At 44.0% G+C, this 20361-nt stretch overlaps 1 protein-coding gene across 4 annotated transcripts in view; it reads left to right on the top strand.

The window, feature by feature from the left end:
- The first annotated feature begins 4150 nt into the window (after nt 1-4150).
- The window catches only part of RABGAP1L (RAB GTPase activating protein 1 like), a 200308-nt gene continuing 184097 nt past the window's right edge, over nt 4151-20361 (top strand). For 2 of the 4 annotated variants that reach the window (XM_085231859.1, XM_085231860.1), the window contains exons 1-2: nt 4151-4445; nt 18828-18992. In XM_085231859.1, the coding sequence (XP_085087985.1) occupies nt 18858-18992 (135 nt within the window). In that variant the 5' untranslated portion in view covers nt 4151-4445; nt 18828-18857. Of the gene's footprint in view, nt 4446-14731; nt 15000-18827; nt 18993-20361 lie in introns of those variants that run through there. The other 2 variants (XM_085231857.1, XM_085231858.1) reach the window with 2 other exon arrangements.

Consider the following 20361-nt stretch of genomic DNA (forward strand, 5'->3'; position numbering starts at 1 on the left):
TGTTTTGTTCTGAAATATGCAGTTTCCTCCTATAATTTACAGGGATAAGATTAATTACCTCCTAAATAGGAATCCTTCCTCAAGCCTGTTTTCTCAAGCAGACCCCACAGTTCCCTGTTTCCTGATGCAGTGGCAAGAAGGAATGGATGCAGGAGGTGCCCATTCTGGACAGATCCTGGATGACATCATCACCCTTCAGAGAAGGTGGAATTGTATTCACATTTATATGTGAGCTCTGCAGAGATCAGGTTGTGGAAATTAGTACATGTGAACTTTATAGCTCCAATTTATCACCATCTATCCAGCAAGATTACCCTTCAGCTCCCCATAGTGGATAATGCAGGAGAGGCCTGGCATTGATTTTTATTTTTATTTTTATTTTTTACTTTGGTGTATTTTTATCTACCAAGGTAAAAAATCCATGCTATTTTTCCTTAGCATATGGATGTTCTGTGTCCTCAGGACTTCTACTGCACCTCAGAGGATATTGTGAGTTTGAGGATTTGGGTGTACTAAAAAAGAAAGGCTCATTATGACATTCAGTGCCTTTGGCTGAGAGTTTATTATGCAGCAAAAAGGTATTTCTTTTGCCAAACAGATGGGCTGGTGTGTGTATTCACTTTTCTCATATACAGACTACTTTCTTTATGTCAAACTTCATACTGTTTAGGCTGTACATTCATGTGTCCTTGCAGACTTTTCAGGTGTCCAACTGCACTTCTATCAGTCACGCTCAGTGGGTGAAGTTCTCCACACTTCTGGTAGCTCTTTGTGTTCTCCACAGAACTCTCTGTAAGTGAAAGGAGGTGCCCAAAACCGAGAAGTTTTCTTCACCAGAAGCCATTCGGAACTGTAGTGGAGTAGAAACATTACTTTGCTTTTCTTGTGCCTGACAGCCTTTTTCTGTATTTAACTAATCACATTTTTTTACACCAAATCTCTACTGACTCATTTTCTTTTGTGCACTGCTATGAACAAAGTCTTCTTTTTATGAAGTAACCGCTTAACCAGTTTGTCTCCAGCTTACATTTCTGCAATTACTCCCAGCACTGTGTAAGCTTCTCACCTTACAGAATTACTGCCTATCTACTTCAGAACTCTGTTTCAACTTGTCAGGATTTGTTCAATTCTGTCTTCCGAAGTGCTCAAAGCTCTCACCAGAATGGGATATCCTCCATAAATACGATAAAGATATTCTCCGTCATATTGCACCACCTAAAATCAGTCAGTTTGGGACTCAGGACAAAAATATCAGGAGATCTCACTTGTGAGAAACTTCTCGTTTGTATGTGAATCGTGTGACACTATTCCTGAGTGCCATTTTCTAACCATTATATGTGAATTTCACACAGCCCATTCTCCTCTCACCTTCTTACGTGAATAGTAGGTGGCTTAGCAGCAGAAACCTTACCGAAGACAAAATCTCATGATCTGTTTTTGACACATCACAGTTTAAGTAATAATAATAATAATAATAATACAGTTAATAAAAACTAGCTCCTTGATTGCTTTAGCTCGCTTTGCACGTTAACCTTCCTGAATTTCCCCTACTCATTATTACAGTCATTTTGTCAGCAGTTCTTGTCATTTAACCTAGATTCTGCTCTCGTACATCTTTTTGCAAGAGATACAAGTCATCAAAATGGTTTAGATTTAGTCACGGCTCTCTCTCGCCAGCTTCCCTTCTTTCTCATTGGGATGGTCTGTTGTGGCTCCATATTTCTTCAAGAAACTGCAGACTTTCTGTAGTGTACTCATTCCTAGATCTGGCGTGGTGGGATTTTACATGCAGGCTGGGAGTTCCCTCTTTCAAATCATTACTTAATGACCACTGTCATCTGGATAGTCTCCCAAATTCTTCTCTGAGGAGGTATCCAGTTAGTTCAAGTCTCTTGCTGTCACCACCAGTTCTGCAAATCCTCACTTGCCTAGAGCTTTGCTGTTCTGCTGCTAGTGCTATGCTTTCCATTGTGTTACAAGTCTTTATGCTTTGTATGATTTTATTTAAATTAAAGCACCATACACTCGATCTTCTTGGTTTACAGGTTACTAACAGGTCCCTTCTTTTCCTTTTTGTCCTTCTCTATTTCCTCTTTTTGTCGTTCTCCAAATACATAAGTTGCTCCAAAAGGAATACCTCCTATTTATTTCTATGGAAATTACAACACATACAAAGAACATAGTAACACCATTTGATAGAACAAATTCTCAAATGCAAAATAGTTTTTTTTCAATATAGTCACTGCTGTTAGCTATGCATTTTTGCCAGCAATTAATAAGAACGTGAATGTTGTGTTGTAAATATAATATTATGCAGCACCCACACCTCGCTGTGCCAGCATCCGCTGTTTGGTCTCCATGAACATTCAGCAGGAGTCAGTAAGTGCCATTTTTTTCTCTGCGTGGGGAAATTCAGTGGGACACCTTTGCTCTGTGTGCACTTCCATGTCAGATGCCATTGTGTCAGACTCTGCTGCTCTCAGTCACACAGCAACAACATGTAATGAGACACCGGCAGGAAGGTTCAAACTCTGCTGTCATACCACCAACATCTGTCTCTGTCACTGTGGGCCAGCAGGATGACACAGGAGGTGGTGTTACTTTTGAAGCAGCTCTTGTCATATCAGCACCTGTGTGCCCTAATGTTAGTTTCCCTCCACCGGTGCCTCCTGAGCAAGATCTTTCCATTATGATCACCACTTATGACCATTTCTGATTATGAACACGACTTTCAGTTCCTGCTGTGTGCTGCTCACATCCTCACAGCAGTGTGTAGCACCTGAGCATGCTGACAGTTACATTTTGTTCGCCTCATTCCTCTGTCATAGCATTCATTGCAGTGATTGGTGGAAGGAAGGAATGCCATTCAGAGGGACCTCCACAGGCTTGAAAGGTGGGCCTGGGTGAACCTAATGAGTGCAAGGTTTTACACTTGGGCCAGAGGAATCCGAGGCATCTATACAGACTGGAAGGAGTGATCTTGAGAGCAGAGAAGGACCTGGGGGTCTTGACAGATGAAAAGCTGAACATGAGCCAGCAGTGTGTCCTTGTGGCTCGGAAACCAAATGGGATCCTGGACTCCATCAGAAGAGGGGTGGCAGCAGGGACAGAGAGGTGATTGTCCCCCTCTACTCTGCTCTTGTGAGGCCCCATCTGCAGTACTGTGTCCAGGTCTGGAGCCCCCAGTACAGGAAAGACAGGGAGCTGTTGGAGAGGGTCCAGAGAGCCACACAGATGATCAGAGGGCTGCAGCACCTCCCTACAAAGACAGGCTGAGGGAGCTGGGCTTGTTCAGCCTGGAGAAAAGAAGGCTGCGGGGTGACCTCAGTGCAGCCTTCAGTACCTAAAGGGAGCCTACAAACAGGAGGGGAATCAACTCTTGGAAAGGGTAGATAACAGCAGGACAAGGGGAAATGGTTTGAAGTTGAGGGAGGGCAGATTGAGGTTGGATGTCAGGGGGAAGTTCTTTGCCATGAGAGCGGTGAGGTGCTGGAACAGCTGCCCAGAGAGGCTGTGGATGCCCCGTCCATCCCTGGAGGTGTTCAAGGCCAGGTTGGATGGGGCCCTGGGCAGCCTGGGCTGCTCTGAAATGTGGAGGCTGTTGGCCCTGCGTGTGGCAGGGGGTTGGAGATTCATAGTCCTTGAGGTCCCTTCCAACCTGGGCCATTCCGTGCGATTGCTGTGCTTTATAACGAGGTGCAGGGCTGCCATGCTCTGCTGGGCTGTGTCCGAAGCTTAGAGCATGGCAGCTGTGTGAGTTATGGGGTAATTTGAGTGCAATTTGTTCCACATGGAATACAAAGGGGAGGAAAGAAACCACCGGGACAACCTCTTGTTATTTGCACACAAACAGCGCAGATGTTTACCTAAACATAGGCGTCTATTTACGTCTTGAATATTAAATATTGATTTGACCGTACAAAAACACTTGATAAGCAGCGCGGCAAGCCAGCACCAAACAAATGCCGTCCCTCCCAGGCAGCGCTGCAGGCACGTCGCTGCCCTTCGGCTGCAGCCGGGACTTTGACGCTTTCACAGCCGGCCTTTCTCACGTTCGAAGGTGCAGCTCAGGCTCCCTTAACATTACGGACTCGGGCCCCTCCGCCGCCTGAGGCGCGCTGAGCCGGGGACGGCAGCGCCGCCACCCCGGGAGCGGGCGCTCGCGGCCCGCCGGCAGGAGGAGGAGGAGGGGAGCGGAGCGGAGCAGAGCGCGCGTGCCCCCACCCGCCGCGCCGCGCCGCGCTCCGCCATCCTCCCTGCCCTCCTCCCCGTCCTCCCTTCCCCTCCCCTCCCGCCGCCGGAATGTGGACGGCGCTCGCCCGGCCCTGAGGCGGCTGCGCGGCCGCCGCGTTCCGCTCGCTCGGTCTCCCCTGTCCGCCGCCCCGCATCCGGAGGCGGGCCGGGACGGGCCGGAGGCGCCCCGGAGGACGGCTGGGCCGGCAGCGGTGAGAGAGGCGATGTCGCCGCGGGGCTCGCGGGCTGAGGGAGGGAGCGGGCCCGGGCCGCCGCTCCGTGTCCCGCGTGAGGGCGGCGGGGCGTTCGCGGCGTAAAGTTGGGCGCGGAAGGGCTGGGGAGCGCGCTGTGCCCTCCTCCGTGTGAGGGAGAGCGAAGTCCCTGCCCGCAGCCGGAGGAGCGCGAGCCTGCGCCGTCGGCGCAGTTATCTCCCTGTTTCCGAGCGCTTTGGGTTTCTTTTTTTTTCCCCTTTAATCCCCACGCTCCCTGCTAGGCCCTCCCTGGCCGAGGCTCGGCACAAACATCCGTGTCCTCCGGCGCTCTGCTGCTCGGTTGCGGAGTGCCGCTGTGCTCCTGTGCCGCGTCCCGGCACGAAGGAGTGCGGGCTGTGCAGCGTGAGTTGGGCAGGGCACCGGAGGGACTGGGGGGGCTTTGGGGCTCCTTCCAAGCCAACCGTGCCGTGATCTCATGCCTGCATCCATGCTTTTGCATAAAAGATTAAAAAAAAAATTAAAATGTCAATACTTTTTTTTTTTAATCTTAAGAGTAATAAATTCAGTAAGACATAAGTAGCTCCCTTGGGTAAGCACTGCTTCTCCTTTTCTCAGGCTGTAGTCTCACTAGTGATTTTCTTCCAAAAGGCAGCAGTCTTTCTGTCTGCAAAGAGAGCTGGTGGCTGCGTTGCAGGCATCATCGTCTCCCTGTGAATTAGGGAATAGCGTGGCTTTGTTTGGCCAAACCTTGTCAAAGTCCTGAGTAGCGTCAGCCTGACTCATGTGCCACGTCTTGTGAATGTGTGCTGGGGGAAGAGATCGGTTCTGCGTGTTGTGCCCGGGTAGCACTGCAGGCAGTGCTGTTCATCTGTATGGGTGGTGTGGTGTTAAGAGGTTAGTCTGCAGTTTAAACTTGAAGGGACCACTCGTGCTGGCACGCGTGTGAGCACACGTTGGCTGAGCGGTTCAGGAGTCAAAGCTAATTCAGAAGGGTGTTAGAAGTGCTCTGCGGTGTTCTCTTTAAGGTAGCGACAGTGAAATGCAGGATTGCTTGGGTAAAAATAGAATGCAGGCCTTTGAAAAGTGATTCACAGATTAAGATTTGGTGATGTTAGTAAGAGGATTGCAAAAACATCCAGGCCAGAGCGTGTACTGCAGAGCAGTTGGGGATGAGCTGAGCTGGGGCTGCTTCTTCCCTTGTGTCAACAAATGGGACTTGTGCAGCAAGGAAGTGAGTTCAGAGAACTGGTCAAAAAGCAGTACTTGTTATTTCTTTTTTCCCCCTCCAGGTTACTTTATGGTTAGAACAACTTCCTGAACTAGTTCACTTGTCGTAGGGATGTTGACTCCATCCAAAGGAAGAAGTGTGTTGGGGTGTGTGTGGCTATTGCTGCGGCTCTGACACAGCCACGAGCTGCAGTGGGTGATGTGCTTATCTGGGTCATGCTTTTAGGGGCTTTGAGATCACGTAAGGAGGCACTGCTGCCAAGAGTTGCTGTGTGTGTGTGCCGGCTGGTGCCACTTGTGCTGAAGGTAATAAATGACAGCGAAGGTGAGAAGAGATCCTATGTGCTGACATGCATTGGTTAGGAGACCACAGGATTGTTTGTGGTGGTGCTTTTTGTTTTTGTTTTTCTCTAAGCAACAGAGCCACCTCTATTTCTGCATTTTAATTCTGCTTGCCCACATCAGTAGCTGGATCTTTGCTCTCTCCTTGGTTATCCTTTCTTCTCTCTAAAGCTGCTGTCGATTCGTTAATTGCAAAGAATGACGTGGGCATTATTAGATAGAGACGTTTGTAAATTTATTCAGCTCTAATTTAAAAATAATCAGCCGTATTTTTATTATTTCTGTTATAGCTGAAAGGCTATTTCAGACTTGACTGACCTTAGTAATTACAAACCTTCTGATTTCCAGTTCAGACTAAGTTGTCATTAGATTATACCCGTTCTACGTGCGCAGTGGGCTGATGCACCATATCAGCACTCTTAATCCTGGTAGAGCAGCACGAGGGATGCACAAATGTGTCAGATCGCAACACTGAACCTTTTAAATCTCTGACCACCAGCTGTACTAATCTTTACTCTAAGTGCTCTTCCACCCCATGAATTTTAATCTTGACCTTCTAAGTGAAAATTAAAATGTATATTTCAAATACGAACAGTAAGCCTCATAGAATTATCCTCTTAAAGGAGACGAAGGTGTTTTAAGTACATTTTGTAAGATTTTTTTGTTTTGTTTTGACAGTTACATTGAAAAAAAAATAAAAGCCGAAAAACCAACCTACAGCAGTATTTTGTTTGCAAGTTGTTATGTTGAAATACATGGATTACACTTCAGTAGAATCATTCATTTAGCATTGTGGGCTTGCAGTGGGTTAATAGGACCGTGTCTTTTTTTAGTATTTTGATTGTAAGTCCTACAGCAGTCTGTACTTTCTTGGAGGAAAGCAATTGAATGTAATTAAAATCAGCTACTTTTACTTGATTGCTGCACTTCACAGAGGTCTGGACTCCTGTTGACTATTTCAGCGTAATAATGAAGATGGACAAGAAAAGTATAAGTTAGAACAATGTAAAATACTGTGTTTTTGTGGAAATAATTAGTAAAGAAGTAATCAGCAACACATCTGATCCGTAGATGGGTTCATTTGTGTATTGTGTTTATGTTGTGCGTACATATTTGTATTTCCAACAAACGTTTCACAGTTAACACTGCAAAGAATGGGTGCACTGTCCTTGTGTGCTGGTTTCTGTGTGCAGTACAAAGTCCAGGACATGAATTTAGGAATAGGTGCAGAACTGTAAGAACAGGCAAAATAGTTAAAATAAGCTTGCGGAAGTAATTTGGAGTTTTTTCTTTGTCCTTCAATAACATCCAGGTGTCTTTCAGCTCATTGTGAGCACCGCATGCTGACGTGCATTCCACAGCAGCCTGTTCATGGGGGAACCTTTCGGACCTTGGGCTGAATCATCTGGAGTGCCTGTGGCAGAGAGAAGTGCTGGCTGGTTTTGATTCTTTCCTTTCAGCAAAGCCTTAGCTTTATCTCTTCCTCTGGCATGTACTTTCATTATTTCCTCTTATTTTGAACTCAGGTGTCGCAAGTAAATTCTTGGTGGCAGTGCAGCGTAAGTAATAGCTGTCCCCAGCCCGAGCTGCCAGTTCCTGTCTGCGCTCTGTGCAGTGATGCTGCTCACACAGGCCCTTGCCTAGTCAAGCGTTGAGCTGGGAGGAAATGCTCCAATCCTCCCTTCTCCTTTGGGGTTCTTGGTCAGCCAGTCGCAGGAGGTGTCCCGTCTCCTTCAGCGTGTTGCTGCCAGCACAGAAGGTGGGTAAGGTAGCCGCTTGTTTAGACAATTCTTCACCTCCTGTATCTTTGAGATATTACTGGGCTGTCTGTAGCTTGTGTCAACATTTTCAGTGTGTGTGTGAGCATTTGAGCACAGAGAAGCAGTGAAGTTGGAAGAGAGCTTTCTCTGCATGGCAGCAGTTGCTCTGGGGGTAAAACTTGGAGTGGAACACAGATCAGGCAGTGCAAGGAAGGCAGGCCTTTGGAAATATCAGTCCTGTCAGTTTCTGCAGGCAGTGTTTGCTCATAGATGTCTCTACCATAAAAACTTTTCTTATTCCTGTCATACTTGATTCTATTTGTTGATGCTTTAATAAGAATAATTTGAAAACGAGTTATTTACTGTATAAAGTTCCAAGAAACAGAGGTGTTAGCTAGATTTGGGTATTTTTTGGAGATAACTGCTCAGTGATTTTTGAGACTGAAATGGAAGTGGTTACAGGTGCAGTTGAAAACTCTGCCTGATACAGTACATTGTTTTGAAAATATTATTTTTCAACTATTGCTCTACGTATGTATAAAAACTGTTAGGGGAGAGAGGTAGGGAAAAGCATTGACCAAAACGTCCATTAAAGTATGTTGTCAAACTCCAGAAAACTAACGTGAAGTTGGACATGGTTGTTCTGACTTCTATATTTGCCTTTGACTCCTACAGCTTCCCTTTTATCTGACTGAAATTGACATTATAGGGGGGTCAGACTGCAGATTAATATCTAGCTTTTGATGGTGGTCAGAGAAGAGTGTGACTGAGACAAAGTGTATAACAAGACAAGCACAGATCAGCCTTCCTCCAGCACACCCTCCTGGTTTCTATCCCTGGCCTCTGTGTTGTTTCTGGTGCTCATATTCTTTCTGGGGTCTAACTGTAGCCACATTATTTTGTGTATTCCCTTCACAATATGCAAGGTGCCAAAATAACATCTGTTCTTAACTCTGTAGATGAAACTGTTTGCTTTGATGGGACTTCAGAATACCTGGTGGTTGGGTTTTTTCCCTGCTCTTAGTGCTTGGATGCTCTGTTGGGCTTCTGGAGACTCACCTTTGACTTCCATGTGTGGCAGGATGCTGAAGCTCACCTGTCTGCACTTTGTATTTCGGATTAGGATTCCTTCTATTGTAAACCATTTGCTTGTCCCGTGGCTCCTGTGAGCGTGGAAAGAACTGAGCAGTCCTATGAATATATCCTACTGTACATCCTGCTAGGCAGGTTTATGGGTATCAGAATAGTTACTATTTCATTGTGTAGTTGAATAAAAAATGTAAGAGTTGGTTACATTGAAATTTTCAGAGTGTCTTGCTCTGATGGATCTGAGAGGTTTTTCTGTGGCACCTTTGTAATTTTGACTTTCCTGCTTTACTTCCAAGAACAACACTTTATACCCAAATAAACATTTTAGTTTTCAACTTTCAGCATCAAAACGACAAGATGTGGGTTTGTGTCAGTCCCCTTTTCCTGGGTGATGTCAGCTTTCCCTGCTGGCATCACTGGCTCTGAGGTTATGTAGTGTCCCCACCTCTCGTAGGTGCTGCACATTTACTTGTCTCAGCAGAATGCTTCTTGTGCTAGCTTGTATGGTGCTTAGCAATTGGAGAGACACCTCTATGGCTCCTCAGGATTTGTTTGATTTTATGCAAGCTGGTGAATTTCTTAAATTAGAAATATAACAGATAGTATTGCAGCTATTTGGATGGTTTGGAGTTTGGAGTGATCTTCTTGAGACCAAACCTTGTTCTCATCTAGATAGATCATGGGAACAAATTGTATCGATCCTTTAGACTTAAAATGAGAAAAGGCTTTTCTTCCCTTTCTGCTTATTACTACTTTCTTTCCCCTGACGTGACTGAGTGGATAGAGCACTGTAGTACCAGATGTACCTGGTCACATATTGGCCTGTTCTTACAGTGGAAAATCATTTTTTCTGTGAAGGGAACAAGTTTGTATTCTTTCATGAGTTTCCTTTCATTTTCTGAGATCTGTCACAGCAGTAAATCTGGATCTCAGGATATTTTTGTAAGAACTTGCCCCAGGAACGTGGGGTGTGAGGATGTTAATTCCAGCACGCAGAGGAATTAAGAATGCACTGGTCAAATCAAAATTCAAGTAGCATTTCATAGAATCATAGAATGATTTGAGTTGGAAGGGGCCTTAGAGATCGTGTTCCAACCCCCTGCTGTGGGCAAGGACACCTCCCACCAGATTCAGCAGTGGTTTTGGTATTAGGTCATCTTGCAGTTAACATAATAGCCATGGATATTTTCTTTGGATCAGTCACTCGTTAATTCAAGTAACTGTTTTCTGTTCAAATGATGCTTCTACGTCATCTTAGCTGCAGAAACAGCACAACTGTAGTGTAGAGAGAATGTCAAGTTCAAGGTATGCTTTTAGTAGACAGGAAAATGTGCAGAATGAACAGAGAATTGCACGTGTGCATTGAGAATGGGAGAATATGAAGATGACAGGATGCTGAAGCTTGTTTCTGTGTAGTACCATTGCAGTTCAATACACATAGGATTGAGGCAGACAATAATTAAAGCCATTTGCTGTGCTACATTCCAGTTGCTCAATTTGAAGCAGTTATCCTAACTTCCAGGAGGTTTCATTTTCAGTTCATTATGGCCTTTAAAATAACCATTCTCTTCTCATCTTTTCATGTTAGAAGCTTGGGTGGCTGTCTGACCAGGGCTTATAGGCCCTCTCATTCTGGAAAATCTGTAAGTGAGGAATATAAAGAACTCGCTGCTCAGGATTGCTTGTGACAGCTGATGGAATGAAAGCTGTGTAGTGTTTAATTACAGTTGAACAGTGTTTGAGAAATAGAAATGTTATTGTCTATTTGTGGTTGGATAGTATGAAGTTAATTTCTGAGATTAAGGACAGGGCACTGGAAATCCAAGTTAAATCTGTGGAATTTGCCATTCCCAAAATGCACTTTGCAGGTTTCAGATGGGAACTGTGAGCTATGGCAGTGGTTGGGTTGAAGAAGGGGGACGTTACTGACTCTGAAGGCAGGCAGTGGCAGGCAAGAAGTCATCATTTCTCTTGTTTCAGTGGTGTTTGTCAGAGGTGATGCTCCATGAGGTGTGTTTGGCAGGGAGAGAGGTTGGCACCCAGAATCTGTGCTGCCTTTATCATACTGCTCTTCCATATGCTCTCTTCTGCATTACATAATGCGTTTTTAATGGGAAATAATAGCATGTGGGGAAACTGCTTGCTTGAAACTTGCAGTGTGTTTAACAGAGAGAGGCTGTCCCGTAGTCCTATGGGCTAAATTAGGCCAACACTTATTTTTCACTAAAGGAATAAAAGACTAAATCTGTTTAAAGCAATGATTGCCGTATGCTACTTCAGCCAAGAATAATCGGGTACTCTTTGAAGAGAACTTTTTGCTGCTACCTTTTATTTTCCAAATGCAAAAAGGATGGACTGGCTGAAGAAGATTGGTGTGGTGTTCAATTGCTGACAGCCAACAGTGTGAAGGAGTGCTTGAGTTGCTCGTTTGTGCTTCATCCTGGAGGTAGAAATGGGAGCTGCTGTGCTCAAGTGGGCTGTTTGAAATTCTGATAAGCTGCCCAGTGAACCTGTATAGCAGAACTTGGTGTGTCTGTGCTGTGCTTTTTGTTGGTGGGGGTTTGTTTGCTTTTCCTTCCGTAAAATACCCATGAAGACTGATAGGATATCCCTCTTTCGGATAGCGGGAGCTGGCTTATTTGCACTTCTTATAAGGTGTGCACTTTCACAGGGGGGTTGTTAGGGAAAAGACTTTTAATTGGCAGCAAATCAAACATATTTCCTCAAACTGTTTGCATACAAACTGGGTGAGCTAGCATTGCTTGCACTTGTGAACAGCATGAAGTAGTGTGTGTGAGTGAGAAGGGTGTATGCCATTGTGAGCTGCCTGTCACCTGGTGGCTCATGCCACTAACTGTGCCAAATCTTAGGTCTGAGGAGTTGTTTCTTTTTAAAATCTCATTCCCCGACCTTATTTTAATTGCTTTCTAGCTTGTGCCCTGCAGCTATTCCATTTGTTTGTGGATGCCCCGTCCATCCCTGGAGGTGTTGAAGGCTGGGTCGGATGGGGCCCTGGGCAGCCTGGGCTGGAATTAAATGTGGAGGTTGGTGGCCTTGCGTGTGGCAGGGGGTTGAAGATTCATCATCCTCGAGGTCCCTTCCAACCCGGGCCTTTCTGTGATTCTGTTAGTGGAGTTTGAACAAATGCAAGCAGGCAAGTTACTGGGGGCTGCCTCTGTGGTTGACCTGATCTTCTTTCCTTCCTTGATCTGGTCTGATAGTTTGTTTACCATTTGTGATGCCCTTCTCCCCACAGGTTCCACATTGTAGTTCACATCGGTGGTTTTGTTTTTTAATGTGCTTCTCATCTTCACTCTTGCCTGTGGTTTACAGCAGTGATGATCTCTGCAGAAGAGGAGAGGTGCTGCTTCTCTCTTGGGCTGTAAATGTCAGCTGCTTCCTTGCCTGAGTCACCGTGCCTGCAGTGCCAGCATGCCTGCCAGCACCCCGACGGGCCTGGAGTCAAGATGAATGAAAACAGTCTTTTTCCCTGAGCAGTTCCAAATGGAATCTTTGCAATGTTTAAGTGGCTTATGTGTAATCCAGAACTCCGGCTCAGGAAAGCTGTTTCTCTCCTTTACAATAAATGCCTTAGCATGCAAAATGCCATCAGGTCAGAATTCTGTAAGCTGTGGATGCAGAATGCTTTGAGGCTGAATAGGCGTTTTCTTGTTTACGTAGTTTTCTTTTGAATCTGTTTTCCTTTTAATAGTTATTCCTTGGCTTACGATTGCCGTAGGACCAGTCTGTGTCAAGGCCTCCTGTATCCTCTGTATCTAGGCACCCGGTGCAGGAATTAAAAACAGCCTGCTCTCTGTGAACAGACTAATTATTTGCTGTGGTGCATTAAGTAGAAGTTCACTTTCACAGAGGAGACAAAGCTGCCAAAATAAGCTATGTGGTTTTTCAGTTGTGTGGTCATTCTTTGTTTCTTTGTTTTGTTTATTTGAGTTCATACCATTGCTTTCATAGAAACTAGATTTTTTAATACATATACGTGGCCTTATATTTTAATATGTATACAACAGGGATCTCTTTATATTAGGTTGATTTTAATCTAGGGGAACAGTATCAGTAAGGCAAGTGAATGCTAGTTTTTGGTTTTCCCAGGTGTGTTTTATGCTGTCTTTCACAGACAGACACTGGGAAACTGCTTATGAGTAGTAAAGCAGCACTTAGTTTGAACAGAGTGCAGCTTCTTGTATGAAGATGAACAAAGAGAAATGGAGATGAAGGGCAAAATTAGAGTGGTGATGATCTTGGTGAAATTGAAACAAACAGAGTGAGATTTACAGAAACAGTTTTGACATCTTCAGCATAGGAAGCAGCAGTAAAGATTGAATTAGTGAGCCGTTTCCAGTGCCCTAAGCAAGAAATTAGAATGAAATGCACGTTACCTCTATGTAAACTAGAAATGTGAGTCACATAGCACTTGTGTTTTATAGCTAAGTCAGCTTAATGCTCTTTCTGCTCGTGTGCATTGTACTGAGTGGCTCAAAAAAGGGAACAAACGACCCTTTTCAGTGTACATCTGTGCTTCGAACATCTGTTAGCAGAAGAGAAATCACTGCATAGCCGTGTGGGACCTTCCTCTCAGAAGGCTTCCAGAGAGTCCCTTGGAAAATCTTTCTTCTGAAAATAAGTAGAGTTTATTCACAAGAGTTGTGTGAGATTATCACTGAATCTATATGGCTTTGAAAGTTCATCGTTAATAGGGATCTGATTTGGCTTGGCTGATGAAGGAAAGGGTGAATTTGATTGATCTGCACTGCCCTGGAAGAAGATTGGAAGCTTTCCTTTAAAATGCGTTTCATTTTGCTCGGTGAAAACAGATACATCAACATTCACCTCGTTTTTGTGTTGCCTTTTCTTTCTTTTTCATAGATGTCATCAAGTTTTATCAAAGCTTTGGTGCTGTTGAATACAATACTGATTTTTTTTAAAGAAAATACATCTTTTTTTTTTTTTTTGAACCTACGGTGAACTTGAGCATTAATTTTGAAATATTTGTTGAACACAAACTGGAAGTAAATGCAAAATATCAGGTCAGTGCTTCAGAGGACTATTGGTATTTACTAATGGGGACCAGCTTGATGAGGAAGTTTATGAACCCATTCAGGGACTGCAAAGCAAATCCAATCCAAAACCACGAGCCCTTCCTTTTGAGTCTCTCTCTAGTCATGGCAGCTTTGCCAGAGGTCACGGCTGAGCTTCTCTGCCCAGCATTCCCCTGGATGTGCTACTCAGGTCTGTGTGGTTTTGTCTGTGATGTGGCTTTCCAGTTGACACGCAGTATGAAATGGAAGAGTTAGGGAGAGGGGGAATTGAGAAACACTCCATCCCGTGTCCCTCCTCTTGTGCAGTGGATAAGCTAGTGTAGGGAGTTGCAGTGAGCCCATGGTGCCTTACTGGAAGGAAGTGCTGTAGCTTCTGGGTCTGGGCTGTCTGATGATTGGGATGTATACGAGGTAATTCCACTTGCTGGCCCCCAGGAAGCTGTACTCCAGGTATGTGTGGCTTCGTTTTTATCCCAACTCAAAACGTTGGGAGCTGAACCACAGAAAGCTGAAGTGAGTTGACCAAAACTATAAGATAAAACTGAATGAGAAAAGTAACAGCTTTTCTTTTGTCATTGCTGTAGCTACGAGATTTCCTCCCCTCTACTTTACAACTCGATAAATCTAGTTAATTACTTTATATCTTGAAAACCTTTTGTTTTGAAACTCTCTTTGTCAGAAAGCCGTGCTGAGATGTTTGCTTTTCCTTGGAGCTGCATTCCTTTTGCCAACCAGTTGGCTTTGATCAGCAGAACTGAGGAAGTCTTCCCCCCGTGTGATTGTTGCAGGGCTCTCAATTTGCTTTCTGCGTGGCATTGCTCATCTGTTGGAGGAGGAATCATCCACTGTACCGGGAAGAACAGCACTGCTCAGGACTTCTCTTGCAGAAACTGCTTCCTTGTGGTAGCGGGACGTACTTCAGCATTTCTTACTGTGAAGAGAACTTGGAAAACACAGTTTGTCACCGTTTTTCTGAAGATGTGGTTGGAAGACCCCTTCTGATTCTGGGCTCCGATGGCTTGGGAAGTTACCATCTGCTCTGTGGTTTTATTCTTGGAACGGTGTTGGTCGAGCAGAAGGTTTGTTTGCACCTCAGACGTGTTAATTCATTTGAAGTAAAATTGCACCAGCAGCTGAGCAAAGCCTGCGGGCTCAGTGCAGAAGTAGCTGAGGTGTGTGATTTCTGCTGCCTTCCTGCCCCTGTCTGTCACATGCACTCTAAGCAGCAACCAAATGCAAATGCTGAACCTCTTTAATGACTGTTGTGAGCGAGGGTTCAGCTCCAGGAATCAACTTAGCACGACTGGAGGCTGTATAGCTGTGTGTTCTGACTGATGTGCTCCCATTGCACACCTGGTGTTGGCAGTCACTTGTTCCACACCTTTGGTTCATCTCTGCCGTGGGTAAAACAGGAGTAAGTACTCAGTATGGGGTAAAGCCAATGCTGAAAGCGAAATAACGTAACTGCCTGCTGTCTGGAGGTGACTGGAAAGTCCAGAAAATGTTTCTCTCTTTTCTTAGTCATAAAGAATAAGAAATAAAGTAAAAAAAAAAAAAAATCACATGTCCTGTTTTCTCCCCTTCCCCAAAGCGCCTTAATGTGTGATTCATTCAGGAGAGGTTTTTATTCTTTTTACTGCTTTTCTTCCAAAGTGCTTACAAAGAGTAACAGGACGTGTGTATTTTTTCCCTCTAAGTAGCTTACTTCTTAAGGCTGCAAAGCCTCAGTAATCTTCTTGAGCCTCAGAGTTACATTATTAAATTCTCATATCAGCTCTATTCTAGTTGTTTAATTTGAAACGTGACTCAGTCATGATTTAGAGGTGGTCTTGGCAAAAGACCTGAGGGGTTTGTAGACTTGTAGCTTAGGTGAGCTGATGAGGAGATGTCCTGGAGCTCCCTGCTTGTGTCTGATTACCCAGCAGAAACCAGGCTGGTTTTGTTGTGACTAGAATGGCACAGAGAGCTTCCGTGTGAGTAATGCTGATGGCAGCTTGGAGTTGGCTATAATGAAAGGCAGGAATGAAGGTGTTCAGGGTGGTGTTTTGCTCAGCGTGGCAGAGGTGTGTCTGCTCACCATGTGGATGGTCAGGCTTGAGCTGCACTCCCAACAACGTTAAATAGCTTGTAAATGTACTGTAAGTGCAATGACATGCATGGTATGCTTGTAGGAATTCTGAACGGAATTAGAAATTCCCTGCAGTCATCTCGTGTTAATTATATTTCCTTCCTCTGTTCCAGAAGAGGAACTTCCCTAAAACTGTCTTTACCTACATGGGCATATTTTGTTATGCTTTTCTAGTTGCGTTATCATCATTTTCTCTTTAAAAGCGTGCATTTACTGTGGCTTTTCTTATACACTGCTACAAAAAGCTTTTGGCAGTTGACGTGTCTGCCTGTCCTCCATGCTGCAGACAGAAGGTGGTGCAGCAGCTGGCATTTGTCTTACAACAGTTAATGCAGTAGAACCATTTATCATAAAGTGCATATGTGCTCAGAGCTCTCTGATTGAAACTTAAGAGACAGGAGGAGCCTTGGGGGGGGGGGTCTGCATCCATTCTGCTGACGTGGCCAGGAGGGCTGGCTGTCATCCTCTGCTGTTTTCTCCAGTGCTGGAGTAACCTTGCAGACCTGATGCTCATGCACAGTATGCTGTGTTTGGGGAGTGTGTATTTATGTTCTTTCATTGTCTTTAAAGAACTCTGTAAGTATCAAATTCCATTATTATACTGAAGAATTACTTTGAGATAAGTATCCAAGTTGAACTAGATTGGTGTTTATTGCAAATAAATATGCTTTTACAGCCTGATACTTGTTAAGCAGTTTGTTCATCTGTTTTTTTTTTTTTTTTTAATAATATTCTCAGTCTTTTAAATATAAAACTTTTTTTGGTCCCTTTTGCCAGGAAGACCTTTAGAGCTCAGATGCCTTAAAACGCTGAAATGAAGCTGACTTCAGTGGAGAATCCATGGCCTAAGGTTGGCTGGAGCCCACATGATGTCATGTCTGCAAGCTGCTGCTTTGGGTTCATTGCACTGCCAGTCCAAACTGGTAGTCTCTCTCTGAATATTACAGCTGTTGGGTGGCTTTTTCCTAATGCCACTCTCCTGACAAGTTTCCTGTGCTGTAATACAGTACTCGAAGTTGAGTTGGTGGTTGTTGACCCTGCACATAGCAGGGGGTTGAAACTAGATGATCACTGTGGTCCTTTTCAACCCAGGTCGTTCTGTGATTCCGTGATACGATTCGGTGGGATCTCTGTGTGTAACGCTCTCACTGACTGGGAAGGTAGAACTGTGGTTGTGTTAGGGAGAGGGAAAACTTGTTTGGAGAGAGGTGTGTGTAAATAGATCAAGTCTTGAGAAGAGCAAAAGCATATTGACTGTGGTTTCACAAGTGACACGGAATGGTTTTGTATTGAACTTGGCTTAGTTCCCGAATTTGTTTTTTTGGTACAAAGTTGCTGAACTGCCTGCTGTGGCTAGCAGGCTTAAATAGTGCTTGCTCAGAATGGAGGGGGACTTGCACGTCTGAAGGGCTGTTTATGTGCTTCCCTGCCAGTAAACCTAAATTTGTGCTCTCGATTGCATGCTTTGAAACTAAAACTGAGAAGCGAGCATGGCACGGTCCTGTGCCCCGGTATTGCTGTGCAGGCAGTGAGAAGCAAAACCTGTCTGTGCTCACAAGTCACAGCACGGGTCTGGCTGAGCTCCCCTCTGTGGGAGCTGAGCCTCCCAGCGTGAAACTGGGGTTGGTGGGCACCGAGCTGAGCTTTAGGTCTCTGTATCCAGCTTCAGGGTAAGCATTGTGCCCCACCTTGCAAAGAAGGCAGTAAGGGAAGGTCCCCTCTCTGCTGTGGGTTATTCATCGCAGCTTGGTCTCTTAAGGAAACTGTGCAGCACCAAGCCAAAGCAGTGCTCTCTGGAAACTGATAAGGAAGTACACTGTGTCTGGAAGTATGTGCTATTTACCAAGAGTATCTGAAAATGCCTTTATGCCTTTTCTTCTTTTAACAGAGGAGTTATAAAAACACAGAGACACTTTAAAGACAACATTTTAGCCTAGGGTCCAGGGAAAATGTTCCACACTAATAGAGATGATTCTCTCTTTGTGTTGGTTACATACAGTTTTTCTCATTCAGGAGTGCTGGGAATGATTTCAACTGCTTTTTTTTTGTTGGTTTTTTTTTTTGATACTCTTTTAAATGAACTTGCAGAGATACCAGTCCTTTGCCTTTTTTTGGTTGTGCCTGAGCTTATTTCTGCACAGAGAAGAGAAAACCTGTTCTTGGTTTCTGTAATATTTACAGCTAATTCTTTTTTTTTTGCGAGTAATGTGATTAACTGTTGTAGACTTTTCAGAGAAACTGCTGAGAAGAATGCAATTGTGGTTTAGTATGATCTTTGATGCTTCATCACATATAGATATAAATACCTTGCTGAGAAAACGTTGCTAAACATGTTTTCATAGTATGGCATACACTTGGAAAATTAGTCATAGGGTAATTTGCATCTTCACACAACCTGGGTGACACTGATGTTGAGAAATGCATGTGTATGAGAGAAAAGCAGACAAAAGGGCAGGAATTGGGGGAGGTAGAGGGAGCAGGCTCTGGAGGATTAGAAATAGTAAAAGTGGAAGCTCCAAGGTGAACTCTGTTAGGAGTTATCTATCCATGCAGATAACAGTTTCTGCTGTTCAAACACAGATTTTTAATATCCCAAAATACACTTTACTATTAAAAAAAGTTCTTACACCAATGGAATCAGAGAAATGTCATTCAGTGTAGTATAATGCGTTCATACAACTTTAGGTATTATATTATCTGGTAGAAACTTCCTGTTACACCTGTTGAGATATTAAAGAACACGTTTTTAATCTGTTCATAATGTTTTTTCCTTCTGCAGGTGGCTGTGGCAGAAAGCTGCTGACCTGAGATGGAAGTCAGAACATCGTTCAGCAAAGCCAGGAGAATTCCTGAAACCGTTTCCACGTTAATTAATGAAGAGTTTGTCGTGGTTCACCAGCAAACTGAGGACTCCTCTGGGAAAGATGCAAAACCTCAGCTAAAGGTTTACTGCTGTTCTATTTGAAATATATAATAAGATTCATATTGAGCCAAAAAAGAGCCGTTTCTTTGAAGCGTTTAACTAAAGATACTTGTGTGTGCTTGAGGAGAATCTTATCTGCCCATTTTCGTCAGTGCTTGTTGCCAGTGAAATTAAGAGCTCAGATTAAGGAAGTCTGTCCAAATGTGGCACTTCAGTTTTTCTTCTGTAGTAACTTCTTCAGGGGCTAGCTTTGTTAGTGTTCTGTGGATTTATACATTAAACAGGGACTAAAATATTCTTGTCAAAGAATAAGTTACAGATTAATGCTTAGGAGGTATTCTTTATTTAGGGGTCAGAGCCTTAGAATGTTTTTTTCATTGAAGAGCACAACGAGGGTGCATAGGAATAGACCACAGCGGACCTTGTTTTTGTTTCCTTCTTGGTGCTGCCTTAAGCACGACTAAGACCTGTGGAAGCTTTCTACCACAGAATGCCTGAATGTTTCAGTATTTGGGTAACAGCTAATTGGTTAATTGCAGTTTTCCCCAATTCAGTTGTTACAGCAGATGTGATCCACTTGGAAAAACAGGAATTTGTTCCCCTTGAAATGACAGCAGTGATTCTATCTTTCCATAGCTGTTGGACAGTTTACAACTGATAATTTCAGTCTGAAATTAAATTAACTTAACACTGACTACTTCTTTAGTAATTATATCTAGATGGTAGAATCCGTAAAGCAGCTTTATTGCTGGCTGTGTTGGTTTTTGGTTGGAAATGCTGGTATCTGCAAAGGCTCTTTTTTTTTTTTTTTTGGGAGGGGGAATGTCTGACACGTTCTGGCTATTTCTATATATACTTACTTTCCTGCTATATGGAAAAATTGGTGAGACATCTGAAATGGCTTGGATATGACCAAGAAAGTACAATTTTCTGTAAGGAAAATGTGTAACAAATTCTGTTATTTCTTTGTTTTGAATTGAGAATCTAAACACAATCCTCTGTTATTTTAACAGAGGTCTGTAGGTTTTGGATGGTTGTTGGACTAGCATTGTGAACACACGTGTTGTATTTGGTTAAATATAAAAAAGCACATATATGTCATGGGATCAAGTTATATTTGAGTTAATCTTGATTCTGACATCTTTTGGCTTCAGCATGCTTTAGTACTAAGCTTTGAGGTATACAGTAGTGTCTACCATGGCACAGGAAAATTGCTGTCAGCATTGGCTGCTGGTTGGGAGGAGGGACAGGGTCGTGTGAAACTAGAATGCAAACAGCTGACCCCACTGCTGGCACTCTGCAGGAAGGGGGCAGCCATGGCCAGGTTACTTGCCCATCCTGTGTCTTTCCATCTAGAAAGCTAAGATATTCCTCTTGTGAAACATCGATT

This window comes from Meleagris gallopavo, chromosome 10 (assembly GCF_905368555.1).
Source record: "Meleagris gallopavo chromosome 10, MGAL_WU_HG_1.1, whole genome shotgun sequence".
NCBI lineage: Eukaryota > Metazoa > Chordata > Aves > Galliformes > Phasianidae > Meleagris > Meleagris gallopavo.